At 40.3% G+C, this 17921-nt stretch overlaps 2 protein-coding genes across 2 annotated transcripts in view; both read right to left on the reverse strand. All coding sequences in view use genetic code 11, as the record gives it.

Annotated features, from left to right (window-relative positions):
- Window positions 1-971: 971 nt before the first annotated feature.
- EGR_06487 (Tubulin polyglutamylase ttll6) lies at window positions 972-12013 on the reverse strand (the record flags this gene model as incomplete). The annotated part of the gene is made up of 13 exons (XM_024495736.1): window positions 972-1318; window positions 2265-2805; window positions 3716-3765; window positions 4119-4636; window positions 4882-5067; window positions 5622-5803; window positions 6737-6907; window positions 7983-8270; window positions 8869-9025; window positions 9844-9974; window positions 10723-10822; window positions 11122-11567; window positions 11972-12013. 13 exons carry the CDS (start codon window positions 12011-12013, stop codon window positions 972-974), a joined length of 3159 nt encoding a protein of 1052 aa, XP_024349897.1.
- Window positions 12014-14249: 2236 nt separating this feature from the next.
- EGR_06488 (Calcium-binding mitochondrial carrier protein SCaMC-1) overlaps window positions 14250-17921 on the reverse strand; it is a gene marked incomplete at both ends in the record, with an annotated part of 5336 nt that continues 1664 nt past the window's right edge. Inside the window, 3 exons of the mRNA XM_024495737.1 lie at window positions 14250-14402; window positions 15056-15406; window positions 16248-16582. Coding sequence (XP_024349898.1) covers window positions 14250-14402; window positions 15056-15406; window positions 16248-16582 — 839 coding nt within the window. The remainder of the gene's footprint in view (window positions 14403-15055; window positions 15407-16247; window positions 16583-17921) is intronic.

Consider the following 17921-nt stretch of genomic DNA (forward strand, 5'->3'; position numbering starts at 1 on the left):
GTGGGTGATGTCATTATTAAACCTCAACCTTCAAAATGAACTAAAAGGTAGCTGGTACCAAGCAGACTGGTACTGCATGAACTGGAGTCACACGACAAAAGGCATTCCAAATTTTAGCTTTTGATATTTGCCGCCACTGCAATACCTATTCAAGAACGTCAAAAGTTTAGTGATAAATGTTCTCTACATTAATTCCAAAAAATTTACCATGCATTGTACGTCACAATGTCTGATTCATTTTTCTCCATTTCCTAATCGGATTATTGCCACAACCGATTAAAGCCTTCAAAAATGCAAGTCCAACCGTCGTTTTGCTAAAAGTAAGATCTCTATTAGCCCACTGACCACGCGAATGAAAAATTAGCAATGGATTTGCAAGTTCTGAAGGGGAAGTAGGAAAAATTGCATCAGAAAATCGCCTATCCTGTGCCCGCTGAGAATAGATGGAATTATATCATTGGAATATGTCCATCGAATAGCCACGCAGAATAAAGTGGTAATACCAAGGAATGTACATCGAATGGGGATTTAGAACGGTCAGTGTGACGCATAATATGGTGAACACACCTGCTCCAACTGTAGTTTATAAATCAGATGCAGATGCTTGTACTGTGTAAGGTAGAAGGCTGCTACATGAAATGTGGCTGTACTTTTAAGTAATTTATTGGCTATACGGACTTTAATTATTTCGCAAAACGTAATTAGTCATTTATTCATCTTTTACAACATCTATTATCTTTTGCCTAATTAGCTTCCAGGGCCTGGGGTGGTACTAAGATTAGACGCTAAATGCGTGGCAGTAGTGTAATCAAAAATTAAAATCACTCTTAAACTAGTCCATACCATATTCAACTCCTTACGGTAAGTGTTTTACCCACGAAGGCTATTGAGCACCCTCGAAGTTAATTTCTGGCTGAGGGAGCGCCATCCTAAGAGTTGGGGACCACAAAAACGAATTTATTTTCCTATGATCAAACCAAACGTTGGTGATTGAAAAATCCACACGTCGCCTCTGTAAGGCGCTGAGTGAAAGTATGAGAATGCAGCGGCCAGTGTGAGTACTTAATAATAATAAGCGGCAAGCAGTCGTCATCTAATTTTACTGACGCTGGTGTCTTTGGTGAGAGAGATTTGAAAATCACTGAGTAAAAGAAGAGGAAGAAGTGAGGGACGGGAGTGTTCGAAAGTGGAAGCAACTGAGGAGGAAGCAGAGGGGGAGGAGGCGAAGTAAGCAGGCTGAAAAGTAGATGGTCTCTACTTTCGCAACTGCTGTTCGTGCCTTCGAGGGAGTTCTTCACATTAACTGGACACTGCGGCTCTGTTCAAGAGACAGAAATTAACTATTCGCGGCACTTCCTGGTTTTCTGTTGGAGTTATCCACTATGCGTGCATATAGGGTATTGCTTTTGGTTGAAACACAACGCATGGGTATATCAAACGCATTCCGGCTCGCCTGAGGTTCTGAAATTGTACCCTCTACAAAGAAGGAACCGCGCTGTAATTGATTTTGCAATTCATTAGGTTAAAAACCGTCAACTAACTTTAAAATGTTCTGGTAACGTATTTTCGCAAGGATTACTAACTGAGTTGACCTACCCTGTATAATGCAATCAAAAGAGAAGAATTTTTGTTTTGTTTGGATAAAGGATAATCTAGGCGAAATTGTTTATTTGACTATACTTATCATGAAGTTTTTGCTTACCTCACCGTGGTTAAATAAGGCACTTTTAAACATCCCAAAAATATGTGTAAATGATTAATATTTCATTGCCCAAAAAGTTACATATTAAATTCAACATGCGACAACAGGTTAAAGCCTTTCTTAAAAAGTTGCGAAATGATTGCATGATATTAAAGTTTGTCGGATAAATGATGATTTTCAACTGTTTTGGTCAATTTCATATCGGCTAAACAGTAAAGCATAATTAAGGCTTATCAACACCAATTGCAGGACAATGATAAATTTGTGGGGTATAGCAACTTCAGCAAATAAACCTATTATTTTCAATATCTTCAAAGTTGTAACCACAAATGCATGTTTGAATCTTATTTTATCAGAAGCTTATAGTTTTAAACAACAAGGCAAAAAATATTCATCTTTAGAGGAGCAAATAGCCCCATTCATATCAATCTGCGTGATATGAAGCATCGCACCACAGATCATAAACTCTAAAAATGGGTTTGATTAACAAATTTGCGCAGAAGTAGATAAGGTATGTCAAGTTTTTAACGCATTTATATTGCAAAAAAATTTAAAGGCCTACCACCTCCATTCAAGCAGAGACCTTCTTCGAACACAGGTGAGTTTCGACCGTTGGCAGCGAGAAATGTCTGTTGGTGGGGGGACTGTGTGGTGCCGTAGAGGATGAGCGCTTTAGGTCGGGATGGTTTGGTCCACTGCGTGAGGGCAAGGGAGGCAGCAGCGGATGTGGTAGAGGAGCGTGCGACGCCGAAGCGTAAGGCCTCGCAGCGAGTAGAGTTATGTACTCGAGCTGTCACCGCTGAGCCCCCAGATAGTACAGAGAGCGACGGCTGCGGTTGCGATGGCAGTTGAGGTGGTGTCAGTGACACATCGCGGAGGTGTAGGCCGAGAGAGGAGAGCGCCACCCCTGGAGGTAGGGTGTCAAGATGGGCCTCCGCTCTACCCTGCACATTCACGAGACACTCACGCTTCACCCTCGGGTGCACGCAGCCTCTGCCCAGAAGTGGGAGGTTACGCGACATCACAAGCTCGTTCAGACTGATGGGAATGGTGCGACGCCCCGGTTTGCTCGGGACGCAAGAGCGCGAGTTGTTCGATTGCCGCTAAATGGCATTATAAACGATTCTATGTAACGAAACTATGCAAAATAAGGAGATTTCTCTCCACTAGTTGTACAAGACACCTGGAAGTCATCATTGCTATTCCAATCTCGTGAAGGAAAATTTATATATCCTACAATAATTTTTTATTTAGGGTATAAGTCTGAATCGAATTGAATTTCGTCGAATTTATCAAAATTTACAGTCGACATCTTGCCTTAATTTTTCAATACCTCAGTATTTTGGATCAAAATGAATCGGCTAATTGAAGCATTCGGTAGCAAAAACAATTTTAAATAAAAGTTAATGACAACAATTAATAAATGAATCATTTTAACTGCAGAAACTAAGCCTTCAAGCGAAATTTTTGCTCTTGGCAGCCTGCTGACATTGGGACTATAACTATTTGTGGAATTTTTTAAATGCACCCAAAATACAATTTAAACCCCATTTGTTGGCCTTACTTTTGCGTAAAAAACTTTACTTCATCACATCTTACAGTTTGCTTCGGTCACTTGTCACCGATACGGCAAATATCTACACAAACGATCCACCAAGGCGCACAAAATGCACCATTGACTCTTGGCACTTTAATTCTTAAAAATTAATTCAATTAGGGCTTGTTTTTAAGGAGGTTGGTGCACTAGTATTATACTATTTTTGAATATTTAGAGTACAACAGGACTATGGTCTGACAAATACGATTTTGGGATTGCATTCGAGACAAATTTATTAAAGAGAGTGCGGAATCCCAACTCGCTTAGACTGTAAGCTATGATCAGACCGCCACTTTCCTCTAGAATAACATATTAAAACACAGACATGGGCAAATGTATATTTTTAAATCGATGGAGAGTAGAGACAGGTCATCGCATGGCTGAGATTGACTTTTAAGAAATGAGATTAAACTCACTGGTCTCAGGTGCAGTCCAAGCTTCCGAGGTTCCCGTGAGGACTGCACATCTATTCATAAATTTGTAGATAATGAAAAAGGTGTTGAGAATGATGATCTGCATGCAAGTGTTTATGTTACTATATAAAAGGAACTGACATTAAATGCAATCATTTCAGTTGATGCACTAGTCCTTACCTTGATTCTCAACTAGCCAAGGTGATGCGCACGACGACTGAAATTAGTTTTATTTAGGAGTCCTCCTTAGCAAAGCTATAAAACTATTTTTAAATCCACCTTTATACGAAAAAAGAACAGTCGGAATTCCTAATAAAGAAAACATTATCATGTAAGTGACCAGTCATATTCTAAAGTCATTGTGATATGTTGGAAATTTTATTACTGAATGCAGAAGTAATCTTACTACTCGTTGAGGTGTTTGGAAATTGAGGAAGTACAATCTCGATGGGTCTAGCCAATGCCTGTTGGCGCGTCCTTTCACGATCTGCGATAATCATCTTTTTAGGCAGTCCACTGGAGGGCTCGACACCGGGACTTCCGGAGAGCAGTCTATAGACGGCGTCTACCACTCCAAGGCTGCGAAGCAACACAGCGCGCTTCTCCATGGCTAAACAACGCTCGTGCTCCTCCGCCTCGTCGATGCGCGTGGCCTCGAGGGAGTTGAGCGGCGGTGGCGGCATTGGTTGCAGATGCTGCGGCGAAACCACGCTCCTCGACTCGCCACGTGGGGACGGTCCCACAAAGTCCCCCTGCGTCCGCCCCATACCTCCTGACGTTCCCCCGCGGCTTTTTGAGGGGCGTCGACGCACACTCCCCACTGCCGGTGTTCGCCCCGGACTCTCAGGGCGCAAACGGTTTTGCCGGGGCCGAAAAATCGATTCCAATCTGTCCCTCCGCTCGCGAATCTCCTCGCGCAATTGTCTGAAAGTGCATGCACACGGCCTGGGCTAATATTTTGCCCTACTGCAATTACTACTGCCCTCGACAGCTTAATAACAATCGATTACAACAATAATAATACTAAAGCCGTTTTCTTATTATTTGAGCATCGTGGAAATTTTGAAATAGAAATCTTCCGGCCGGTAGAGCACTGGCAAAAGAGACTAGCTTAATTTTTCATTAAAAAAAATTTTGGCAAAAATGGGTAGAATTTTGGCGGCCTTTACCTGGAGTGCTGCATGCGTGCCTTGAAGGTGGCAGTCTCGGTGAAGAGAGTGGTGGTACTGCTGATGTACTTTTCATAATGTTCATTATTTCTGCAGGGATAGATTCGACGAAAGTTCCCCAAGTGCTCGTTCTCGTACTCTAGAGCCTTTGCAGCCCACCTCTCCATCTCCGCATTCATATCTTCTCTGGAGCAAAATTCAAGAAATAAGAGAACCTCATCACTTTGCCTTCTTTTTTAAGAGCAACCGTTTGCAAAATAATTACTCAACTTATCGTGATAGAATGCATTGGGCATAATACATTTAACCAAATGTCACTTTTTCATGCATAAATTTTGGTACTCATAAGTTAAATCAACCCGGTAAAGAATGCAGCAACCTCAATTTCTATTACTTATCATCCGTTGATTAATTCAATTTACTGCTCCAGGAAATTTTTGCCTGCAATTTTTCGGTTCCACGAACTTATCAGAGTGACCGTGAGCCACTATAGGATCATCACTTGAATGTTAAAACCAAATTATTTTTGGTATGCGATTTTTGTGGAAAAGAAAGTGTCAAACGCAGAACTTACTCTTTAGAACGGAAATTAGACATGATTACAGGCGCTCATCTCTGAATTCTGCATAAAAGTAATGATTATCTGCTAGACTTTTCCTATACCAAGTTGGATTTAGAAGTCCGATTCATTTCCATTAACTAAACCTGCAGTCATACAATGCAGAAACAGGAAAGCTAACCGGGAGGCTTTTCCGAAGTTTCGTCTCAAAAGACGCTGTCTAATGCGGCGTTTGTCCTCCTCGATGCATTTCTTCCTGTCCACTGCGTCGAAATTAGCCAGCTTCAGGGTGTCCCAGATGAGAGCCTCCTTAATCTCTTTGTCCAACTGACTGTCCGTATGGAAGCTAGGTGAATGATTCACCTGCATGGATTGATGCATCCAATATTTCAGGTACAATTAACCATTATAATAACTAGGATTTGAGCCCACTTTTTCAAAAGGACCTATCAAGTATTTTTTTCATAAGATTAATAAAATCTTGCTCAGTTGATATTTGTACACTGTTTTATGGATGAGGTCTGATTTTGACTTGACATTTAATTCTAAGTAAAATATTTCATGTTGGTAACCGATGGAGGGGGCTCAGTAATTAAAGCGCCACCATAAATTCGGATCTCATACAGTAGGTCATTTCCACGAGCAGTTTATCTATTTCAATCGACTTGTATTCTAATCTAAAATAAAAATCTAACAATACTGTTAATGAAGTTGGTATTAATTGAATATAACAATAGCATTTATTTAGTTATTTATAAGATAATGAGTGGCTCTAACTACCTAAACAAGTAAAAGCTTGTTGGTCATAACAATTGAACTGCCTACTTGACTGCTTTTAATGCGCATACTAGATCATGTTTAGAACTCGATCAATCGTGAAAACTCTAATTGCATCAATCCCAAAGAAGAGGCCCTTTATTCCAGCATATATGAAACAGCATGAAATTTCCCTTACTAGTCAGCCCTTCACAAACAACATGTCGTACTTAATCCAAAACTAGGCACTTGCAACTGACCTTTGCAATTTAGCACCAAAATAAATGCTTTCGGAACTTCCCTCCTTTGGTAGTAAGTTGTCATTTGACTTCAGATAATTTGCAATTATATTTCTTAGTTAACCAATTTAAGAATGCTGTAAAATATCCAATTCTTTATAAAAAGATATTACTATTTTGATCTGATTGTTTTTAGGTGACACTTGTTAAACAGGATTTTTCTCCGCGCCGTAGTCAATTTCACAACTCTTGGAGTTACCAATCGAAGGCATGAACATGTTGCATGCAAAGAGGTACATACCTCAATGACGTAAGGTCGCATTTTTCGATCAAGCATGATGTCAAAACCGAGGATTTCAAAGCATGCGGATGTCTCAATATGGTTGGGAAAGCAGGTCCTGTAGTTGTGCCTTAGCACGGGTAAGCCTGACATCAGCACCTTGAGGATCACATCGTCAATGTCATGCCAGATCTATAATCGCGATTCACGCTAACTTGGATTAATCTTTATACAAATCATCTTTGCACGCTGTTGCTGTCAGTAATGGTCTAACATTATGGAACCTGAGCACAGCGATATCACCTGAATCGTTCACTAGATAAGACTGCCTTGGACTACTATGTGGTTGAATCAGTTGTAGTTTTTATACCTCACAGGTAAAATTATTGACAATGTCAAACATTTTACAGCATCCATCTACTCTCTTCTGAGGTACGTTTACGGAGATAAGTTGTAATAAGTTTAATTTGTTGACTTTCAAAAACCGAGTGCAATGCTTGGATTTGCCATTTTGCGGGCTTTCTAATCGAAGGTCCATATGTGCACTCAACTAAAAGAAAGTAAATTAGTATCTTAATTAAGATCATAGCTAGAGCTCTGTTGGCATAACTCAGCTGCAGTCTTTCTACTCACATCTACGATGTATTAGTTTAACTTTCATCGAGGACAGGCATACTGTCATCAGCCAACCTTACCGAGCATGACAAGATCATTTCCATGGTTCAGCATGAGAATAGGCACACCGAAAATTAATAATTTATGTGATACTTCCCCAAAGTTCTCAGAAATTACCTTGCTGTCAAACAGTATGCATCTCCATTCTCTAGCGATTACCTTGGCTGGCTACGAATGCTAACTGGGATGTATCCCTCTATTTATCGACCAAATTGGAACTTTCTTCTGTCATACGTTGGAAGCGAACCTAATGCCCTTTGGCTGGAATGCGAGAGAGTTGGTGTTAAGAAATCGTCCTTTGAGATAACACTACCAAATAGAAGCAATCAAAAGTCGCTGCAGATAATCGTTCAGTTAACAAAAATGCAGCTTGTTTGTTGTATTTTTGGTCGTATCACCGAAGCTTTAATTCGTAATAGTTCAAAATTTGGTTACGTATTTAGTGTGGACGTACAACCGTGTCAACGCGTAAAGAGTGAGTGTGGGACACAGTAAGCTTTGGGAGAGGGAAAAGTCTCTCGCGAATTACTGCAAGCTACCTGCGGTTATTGTGGAAGTGAAAAAGCGAAGATTCTGGGGAGGAGACACTCACCTTATCCACGTCGTAGCCGTGCTCAATGAGCCAGCAGTTGACGGTGGTGATGCGCCGCTTGGTACCGGCCTCTTCATCCTCACGAACAAAGTTATTTGAGTGTTTTTGGATGGCGTAGTTAGTGAGGTGCATGAAGACATTTCCCACGTTTGCCGCTGTGGGCTCCCGATAAGGCTGCGTAGTGAAGCGCGCCAAGCCGTCCTTGAACATGAACACTCTCAGCGGCACTATCGACGTAACCAGGACGTAGAGCCGTAGATCAAACTTGAAACCGTCTATTAAAAAGGGCTGGGGGAGTAAAACGCTTTATCATCAAGTGTAATTAGCAATTGGAAGTTTCGGGAAATGTTGTTTTACTTATAGAGATCGCGCTACATCTCGATATTTTATGAGGAACTTGGAAGCACATAATTATGCTGAACAAATTTTTGTCCTAAAAATTAGCATATCAAGATTAATAGGATAAAAAAAATGTGACATGCTTTGTTCAAATTTAAGTGATAATGTAGTTTTGAAATCACACACAATTCCATTTGCCATTTGATTAGACTGTAAAATCTAGTTTAGCTCATCTTGAAGTAGTTGTGATTCGACTACCCACCAGGTTTGGGGACGACTTGTGCCATTTTCAACTTTAGTATGATATACGTAAGAGATTACAGGTGATATCAATATAAAGTGTGGTACCACTCTGTCAGAATAGCCCAACTAATAAAGGTTAATAAAGAAAAATAGTTTGCGTAAGGTGAGATTCACTCAATCTCAAATACACTGCGTTCATATTTAAGACGATTTGATGTAAAAATCAGCCTTTGGTTGAATGCAGTTAACGGTCTCACGTGTCCAATGAAGACATTTCAAAAGTGGTGTGCTCCCTTATTCTTACTCGACTGATGTACGTCTGGCAAATGAGATTTTCTGTCGCCTTGATCTCACGCGGGGTCTTTGTGATCCAAATTCCTTTGCCCTGGCAGCCTGTATCCGGCTTCAAAATGTACGTGCGGTTTTTCTTCTGTCGCGCGTATTGTTGCAGATCACCCCAACTAAAAATAACCAAGCTTATACCTACACACCACATTCCAACTTTTCAATTAATGTTTTAGGGAAAAATTCCCTAGTTATATCTTAAATCTTCTTTCCATGGGATATTGTGATAACAAGTTATGGCTTGTGCTGAAAGTGGCAATGGGAAATCTTGTTAGCTGAAATAACTTATTAAACAGCGCACCTTTATGGCTTTCAATGGGAAATTCAAGGGCTTTCCTGCAAAAGCAATAAATGTTTCAAAGCCGTTTGCTTTATTATACATATAAATGGAAACAGCCAGAGAAGATTCTGTTTGGGTTTCATCTAATGGGACAAAACTGGGAACAGTACTAATGCTGTTAGAGGTAGTGGCAAAGAAACTCCAACTAAAATATTCCTTAAGCATGACATGTAGATTTGTCCTCAAGGTATCCTGGCGCTAAAATTGGGATTTTAAACTTTGCGCCACCCAGCAACCGCTGGATGTCATAACCACGATCCAATGTGAGTGTTGTACTCACGCCCCTACAAGAACCACTCAATAGAAGCACACACAATCCAAATTTATTATAAAATGCTAGACTCATATGTACTGACGAGAAAAATGGTTATGCAAAGATGAAATTCAATTTTCAAATACCGTTGGTCATGAATCATGTTAAAACCTAAAATTCAAGAAGCTGCGAAGATTATTTGAAGCAAATAAATTGCGCTGGTCAGCATTTCAACGACTTAAGTTAATTAAAACACTACTCATTATTACAGATGCCTGAGTTCAAAAGTACACATGCAGAGTTACTAGGAAGGAGGATGAAAAATAATGGCCTAGACCCACTCGGCAGGCAGAATCCACGTTTTGGGAAAAATACTGTACTCCTTGGGGAACAGTTTCAGCATGCGATTAAGATTACGAGCAAGAGCGTCCTTTCTACAGATTTCCGACATTCCTGGGAAGTGGTTGATTTTCTAAAATTGATAAAGCACATCACAACAGTGCCTATAAACCAATATACTAGCCTAAATTTAGGTTAATAGTTATAGATTAAAATTTTATATATTAGCCATCAACAAGAAAATTAGAGGTCATATTCACACTGCTTTCACATCTTTTTTGAATTAAATAGTTGCATTGAAGATTATTTCAACTAAAAGTACCTTAAAACTTGCGGAATTCTATTTATCGTAGGTATTTGTGGTGCACAAAGACCCAGATGTAACAATCAAACCCCTTCAGATTTATCACATTTCTCTGTTTTTGGAAAAAGATATAATTTTTTAGTGATAATATATATTAGAGGAAAATTCAATCGGACTGACTAAAAGAGACGATGGTGCATGAATGGAAGACACCAATTTACCTACATTACCTTAAGCTAGACTGCTCGAAACGATACGTAGGTGGATTTATTAAAGTGACACACAAACGGTCGGTAAAAAATAATTTCATTGTCATTGTAAAAAAATACTCTATTTTTCGTCCCACAGAAGCGCTTCTAATACTACTGCAGACATCTAACTATATACAGCTAAAGCAGATATGGTTGTGTTAGTCATTAGTTGATGTCATCCATCATTGTAGAATAAGTACATTTGAAACTAATCATGTCTGCAGCTTATATGTATGCGTATGCTTCTTACACGATATCCAACTTTAAGTCCAGTTTGTTTGTTTGCACTTCAGAAGCATATAAATTTGATCGCAAACGAAAGATACCTGCCATTTCTTCATAGAGACCACCCGCTCAATGGTAACTGAGAGATCTGTCCAATAAAGGTTCCAATCTTCATCGTCTCCTACCTCTCTGAAGCCAAACCTTTGTGAAACGCGTCTGACTGATACGCGGATATGGGCAATGATAAATGATTGGGTGAATTTTGTAAGATTTATACTTAGTTTTAAAATTAGAGTAATTAATGCTATATTGCATTACCGATTTTGTTAATTAAGAAGTGGTAATGCGTAAAAGCGTATATTTCGGTGTAATTTATAAAGATCCCCGCAATTAAGAGTGACTAATTAAGAATACCCACCTGAGTCATATCGACAGTTTATTAAGTTGATTTCGAGCCTAAAATCGACCTGGTTAACGTATCTTTTGAAAACAATGATTACCTTTTTCTTCGTTTAGACTTCTTTTGTGGCATTCGAATTGAAAGAATAGGCTCTCCATAAGTGTCATTGGACAAAATTTGATTTTTTATACAAAACAGGTTCTCCTGACCGAGGGAGGAATCCACCTTCAATTCTTTTTCTGAATCTCTATCATACTCTTCATAATTATCTACTTCTCCATCCATATCATCTATCAGGCGACGCGGCAGTGTCAAAGTGCCCAATTTGTCAATAAGAGTAAATTTTGGTCCATAATTGGTGTTGTAATCATAATTAGGATGTGATGCTGTGCTGTTACCCTCCTCCGTTTCTTCAAGTGTCTCCAAAACTTCATCATCTTCTTCGTGGCTTGCAACTGGCTCACCTCCAACAAAACTGACTCCGCTTTCTAGTAAAATATTTTGTCTGGATAGTACGGTCGCGCAATAGACACCAGGGGCATCATTCTGCTAGAATTTTAGATGAATGCCATATTTTGCAGATAAAATCTTCAACTCACAAGTCAAAAGTTGGCTGTGTAAAAATCAGTCATTATCAAAAGATGACGTTTAGAAAAATTTTACAATTTGTTGTTAGTGAGAAAAAATTACAATTCATGAATAGATGGCACAACTACGCCAATGTTTGAACATTAATTGTAGTGGCCCGTAACGACTGTCACTTAATGTCCACATTTAAAAAAAACTTGGCATTTAAATTTTTTGGCCCAAAATATAATTTATTTGTTAAATTATGTGCATTACAAGTTGAAACATAGGGTTGCTTGATAATTCATGCTGACACCAAATTAGAGTAAGAAATTTAAGATGTTGTAACGCTCTTTTGTACTGGAATAATTTTGTATCATTACAGCAATAGGCAGAATGTGTCCAATAAGGGCATAACTTACCATAATTAATAATACCAGTTATCACGCATTTCGCGTGAAAATAAAAGGGGCGGTTAACTTGGCTGCCTAGTGCTGTAAGTTACTTGATTATTCAAACATTTGAAGTCGTGCTAAAAATTGTCGTTATGCCAGAACCAAACATTAGTTGGTTTGGATATCTTGTCAATCTACATTTTAGACAAGCCGATACGACGCTAGTCAAAATATAATGAATTCCAATGAACCAAATGCCCAAATGCATTTTACTACTTGCGAATGCGAAAATGTAGAACTTAAAAGTATCTTAGCCCTTGCCTTATTTTTATGTGTATTTCTACTACTATCGAATAAACTATCGCACTACAAAGCTTAATTTAATAGTGCAATACGTTGGGGGGCTGCCTTGTGTCAGGGCCATTGTGTCTTCGTCCGGTGGGCTAGCCTCTGGACCATGCCAGCAGTCTCAGACCTTATTGTATGTGAAATATGTACACATATATTTTGACCGATTATTACATCCTCTTTCGTTTTTAGTGCTATGATGTAAGACTGTTTTACCATTATTGTGCCACCCAGATTACTCTTGAAGTCACTATAAAGGAAAAATTCATAAGTATATCCACTGTGCAAGGGTAGGAGGGTGAATTTCTGGGTGAGCAAGCGTAATACGATGGTAGTTTATCCTTCGGTATTGTGAGGCGCCGCCTTTGAACTTATGAATTCGCCTTCTTGTACCTCGCTGGATAGGCTGGCCTTCGGGCCATGTCAGTAGCCCATACGCCTTCTCTGGGCTAAATATGCATTCTGTCCGAGTATTCTGTTTTCTTTCGTCTTTAGGGAGGTCTCGGGATGCTACATTGGTGGCAGCGGAAAGCGAACCCCGATCCTAAAGGACATGTATCCTTTTTTTTCCACTTCTGCGTGATAAGCCTTAGTGGAGCGGAAGAAGTACATATCCTGCGGATGGGAGAATGGTGACGACCCCCAATAGAAGGGTTAGAGTTGCCGTCTACCTTTGGCATCCATCCCAGTCCCGTGTTTTGCAGGAAAGTTCTTAACAACACTAGCCGTGAACCATCTGGAAGTTTCGTTACAGACTTCCCCTACCGTACCTGCAATAAGCTGTTGATAAAGTGAATTCGCGATACCTCCTCCATTTCCTTACTAGCTGAAATGAGCATGAACAGCTCCAAAGTGGGAACAACGTGGCAAGGAGGAACAGACGCGAAACCGTCCCCCATGAACCTATATTAAATCCCGTCCTTCCTTACACAAATCTACTTTTAGGCCAGTGTTCCTACATCCATCTATGGACACGTATAATGGCCAGCACATTTCCCCATTTCTGAATCAAGTTTACAAACCGGACGAAACTCCAGATCCAGTTAAGCTGCCAAGAGGGATCAGCGACGTTGAGGTCAAATATCTCCTCAGTTGCACGCTAATTTGTTGACTGGCACGGTCAGATCGCGGGTGTTTTTTTACAGCACCGACTACGTTGTGATGGCTGACGCGAGAGGTTGACCTGCTGGAGCGCCGGGGACGACGCTCAAAAGAGGAGGGAGGCTATGTAGTGCGATGGTTGTTTATCCCTTTGTTTTGGTGAGGAGCCACTTTTGACTTGGCTTTTGTACCACGCTGGGTGGGCTGGCCTTCGGGCCATGCCAATAGCCCAGACACCTTCTCTGTGCTGAATGTATATTATGTCTGAGTATTGTCTTTCGTCTTCAGGGAAGTCTCGGAACGCTACACAAAAGTCACGATCGGACGCCTGCTTCGGCGCGTAGCGGCAGTTTCTCAAGAAACTTGATGGTCCGCATTGTACTTTAGTCATGTATTACTTCTCTGTGTCACGAGAAAATCCTGATTTCTAAGTTACTTTGTTCCATTAAGGCGATTCCCAAATGAATTTTTAGCTCAACTACTACCTGGTTATAATTTTTCCTGTTAAGTCTGCAATTCAGCACAATATCTGCATTAGAGAGGTAATTATCGGGATATGTCAGAGTAACAAGTATTAATAAATCACCTCTCAAGTCCTCATAAATACCTAAGATATTAAACCTCGTCAAAGTTTTTTGCATGGATTACATACATCGCTTACCTCCTAAACAATTTAGTTTTTTTCTGTTGACGAAAAATGCCAAACATCATGGTGGAGAACAAGCACAATTTTATAAAGCGTATTTTGATCCATTGGTAATGGGCGTGAGACAGAAGAATAATAATAAAAATAGGCGAACAATTCGAGGAATATATCTTAGATTCCTAACAGAGCCCGAGCTTTCTCATAGCAGGCGTAGGATATGCTAACAGCCGGGATCACCTTGAGCATATTGGCGCCCATTCCGCGGTACATACCCATTATGCCTTCGGTTTTGATAATCCTTTGGAACAGCTTTTCCAATGAGATCTGCAACAATGGTAAATAACACAAAAGTGCACTTGCACAGGCAAGGCTTCCAACGCACTTAGAATTTGGTGAAGAATGTGGGTTTGGCAACGACCACGTGACCAAAATTCCAATTACGATGGATGGGTTGTGTTATTGTGATGAAATTTTTAAGATAACATATTATTTCCAGTGTAGATTTGCTTTCATCGAATTTCAGTGACGGATTTGTTTATGCAAACAAGAGTTCTACAGTAAGAGAGCATTAACGATTTTTACTTCGTTTATGTAGCCATTCCTTGAGAAGAAGTAGTAGCATACCATCACTTGTCTCTAAATATATATTCCGAAAAAACTGGGTCGTTCACCTTTATTTTAGCACTCGACGTTCTGCTATTACGTCTAAATATAAGGCTTTAATTTTAGGAAACTTATATCAGAATAAAGCTTTACGGAAGTACTGTATAGTGTCTTAAAAATGAATAAGTCTCCCAGTGTGCAATAGTACAGCTATTACCAACAACTGTGTGATTTACATAAATTCACAAAAATATCTCGAAGAATTTGACTCTCAACTAAAAGACGTTCCTTGTGGCAAAGAATCACAGACAATCTTCACGCAGGTGGATGCACGTGCCCTAGCCAGTTGAAAGGAGGGGAGTAGAGAAACGCACCTTTTCGCTCTCTGCCTGCAATTTAGTCTTAATGAGGGCGAGGGGGTAGGTGGCGACCTGGCCGCAGACGGAGGAGCAGGCGCCAGCAGTCAGTGAGACGTAGACCGGCGGTCCAGTCAATTTTTGAGTTCCCGAATTATCCGCGCTTCTGTTGAGTGCCTTCACGTAGAGCGTCTTGAAGGTCTCATAAAGGGCTAAGTCGATGCCAGCGTAAGGCAGGATGCCTATCAGGTTAGGGACATAACCTCGGTAGAATATCCACATCCCGTGCTCTCTATAGAGCTTCCTCGCGCAGTCAAAAATCGACGAATACTGACCTGTTTTGCGAAGGCACATACGCGTTTTCAGCACCTGCGGGGTGATCCGTGGGCAATACATTGTAGAAGAGAAACCAGCACAAATAACTTACGCAAAGACGAGCATAAAAGATGCATTAATCCCAGTATTCAAAGTGGATAACTTAATTATGAGGAGTGCTAAACATTAGGATTTTTATTGTCTGATTTATCGCTTAAAACACAACAGAACCTGCTTAGCAGAATCCGACTGTGTGCCTTAAGCTAATCGAAGCTAGTGTTTAGTGCCCAACACTGCGAACCATTAATAATTTTGTTATAGGCATTAGAACATCAAATTTTTAAATATGTGAATTCGATGCAAAATGATTTTCATGAGGTAGGTCTCGTCTTGATTCGGGAGGAAGCTCGGGTATCAGATTCCATCCGTTCGTCATGGCACAGGGATATATATACGTGTCAGGTTGACACCTTGGAGTTAATTTACATCCAGAACCTGCCTTGTTATGGTAATTTTTATTAGAAATTCTTAGCGAAATTCAGATTACGTCTCAATTTAAATAAAAGGTGCAAGTGATTGGGGGACTGCAGGGTAGAAAGTTTTTTGAAAGGGAACAAATTAATAAGCTGACATTGGCACACTAAAGACTCGAAGGCTTTAGCCACACAGCGCAACACTCACTCCCCACAATTTGGTGAGTAAATCCAGTAAGCTAAGAAAATAGTAATAATTCAGCTTAATAGCCAAAAACGAATATAACTATATTAAAAATTTTATCTAAGATAGTTCGAAATATTGTGATTTCACTTCTGCATGACGTGTAGAAACTAAAATGTTTGATGTTGCATTGACAGAGCAGGAAAGGGTAGTTTTTTCTTCTATCACCTCTCCATACCTCCATAGGATAGATGAGGGTCTGTGAGGTAGCTCCGGCAAGAGCACCTGCGGTGAACTTTTCCGGCATTGACAGCGGCTCGGTGGAACCATCCTTCTTAAAAAATAGCCTCTTGTATGTCTCGTAGGCTTGAAAGCGAAAAGCCTGTTCGGGTGCTATTTTGATGCAGTTGACACCATTGCCACGCCACATGGAAATGATTCCGCCCTCCTTGAGCATGCGCCGGAAGGAGCCCACCAGACCCGTGGAGGCAGCTCGACCGCCTCGGGCCTGGTAGATCGTTTTGATTCGATCCAAAGGCGCCGTAGCCGTCCGAGACACACACCCGGCAATTCCTAGCCAGGCACACAATAAAATTCCCACTCACTGACATAATTTCACCTCTTACCTTGGTTTTTCAAGCACGCCACTGAAGCGTTTAATGTAAATGCCTAGCTTACTGAAAAAGTTTGTACTCAGACTTAGTAAATAGAATGTCTGTTATTTCCTTAGTTTGATGTTCAGAAAAGCAAATAGGCTCAGCAATTTTACCGGTCTGGTGTATGGAGGAATGCCTCGTTCGGCATGATCATTCGGTACTCGCATAAATCATAGCGGCTCCACGCATTACACGCAAATCAAGTTCTCGCAAAACAGGCCAATGAAATGAGTATTCTTGTCTTTTTATTGCGCGACACAAATGACGACTAGGCCGTTTCGTTAGGGGTGATTTTTATGGAGACGGCAACGTAAAGATTAAAGAATCCGATTAAACATACCATTCGGATGAGTCAAAAGCTTCACGTAGTTATTTGTGATAGCCTAGCGGATAGTTTAAGTGCGGTTTTATCCTTCAGTTATTCAAATGGGTCGATTGCAGTTTTAATTGCATGCAATAGTAAAAAGTAATTTGAATGTGGTTGCCATTGGTGATGATTGTTTTCGCAGTAGAGCTTTGGTGAAGAGCAAGAGAACCAACATTCAGCATGTTTCACTTCCGACTAAACCACGCGATTATACTGAGACATTGATTTCCACACTCATAGCACAAGGTTGTATTTTTTGTCGCCCAAGGTTTTGTGTATTATTGTAGGAAATGATGAGATTGAGATGCTACAGCCAGAACATGCATTTTGAGGCATTCACCACCAGATACTGCACTGGTTCGAGCTAACTCGACTGTGTTGCCGACAGTCATTGTTCACATTTTGAACGCAAAAGAATCACCCAAACATTTATGCTCCAAAAAAGAATTTTAAGTCTTGCTGAAATGATTAAAATCGCCATTAGGAGGACATGAGGATTCGTTTTAATGAACCTATTTAAATGACACGAAAATTTGCGAATGCTTTTTCCATTGCAAGTTTGCCGAAGAAAGAATTTTCACAAGAACATAAAATATTTCTCAGGGAATCGTTTTGGTTCACAAGCAGCTTCTCATGACTATAATCCCTTTTCCCGATAGAAGCATTGACTCAAGGTTAGGTTCTTTAACTTGCCAGCCCCTAAAAGCCACACTGTTCCACAAACCCCTTAGCCTGACCCTCGATGTTTAAAAAATAAAGGCAAAAGTATATTCTAAAATGAGCGTATTAGCCCATTTTAAGGAGAAAATGTAAACAGAATAGCTAATGTGCCCACATCCAGTGTTATTGGCAATTTTTTTCCAAAAATGGGCCTCTTTTGAACGAATGT

Source organism: Echinococcus granulosus (genome assembly GCF_000524195.1).
Source record: "Echinococcus granulosus chromosome Unknown EG_S00057, whole genome shotgun sequence".
NCBI lineage: Eukaryota > Metazoa > Platyhelminthes > Cestoda > Cyclophyllidea > Taeniidae > Echinococcus > Echinococcus granulosus.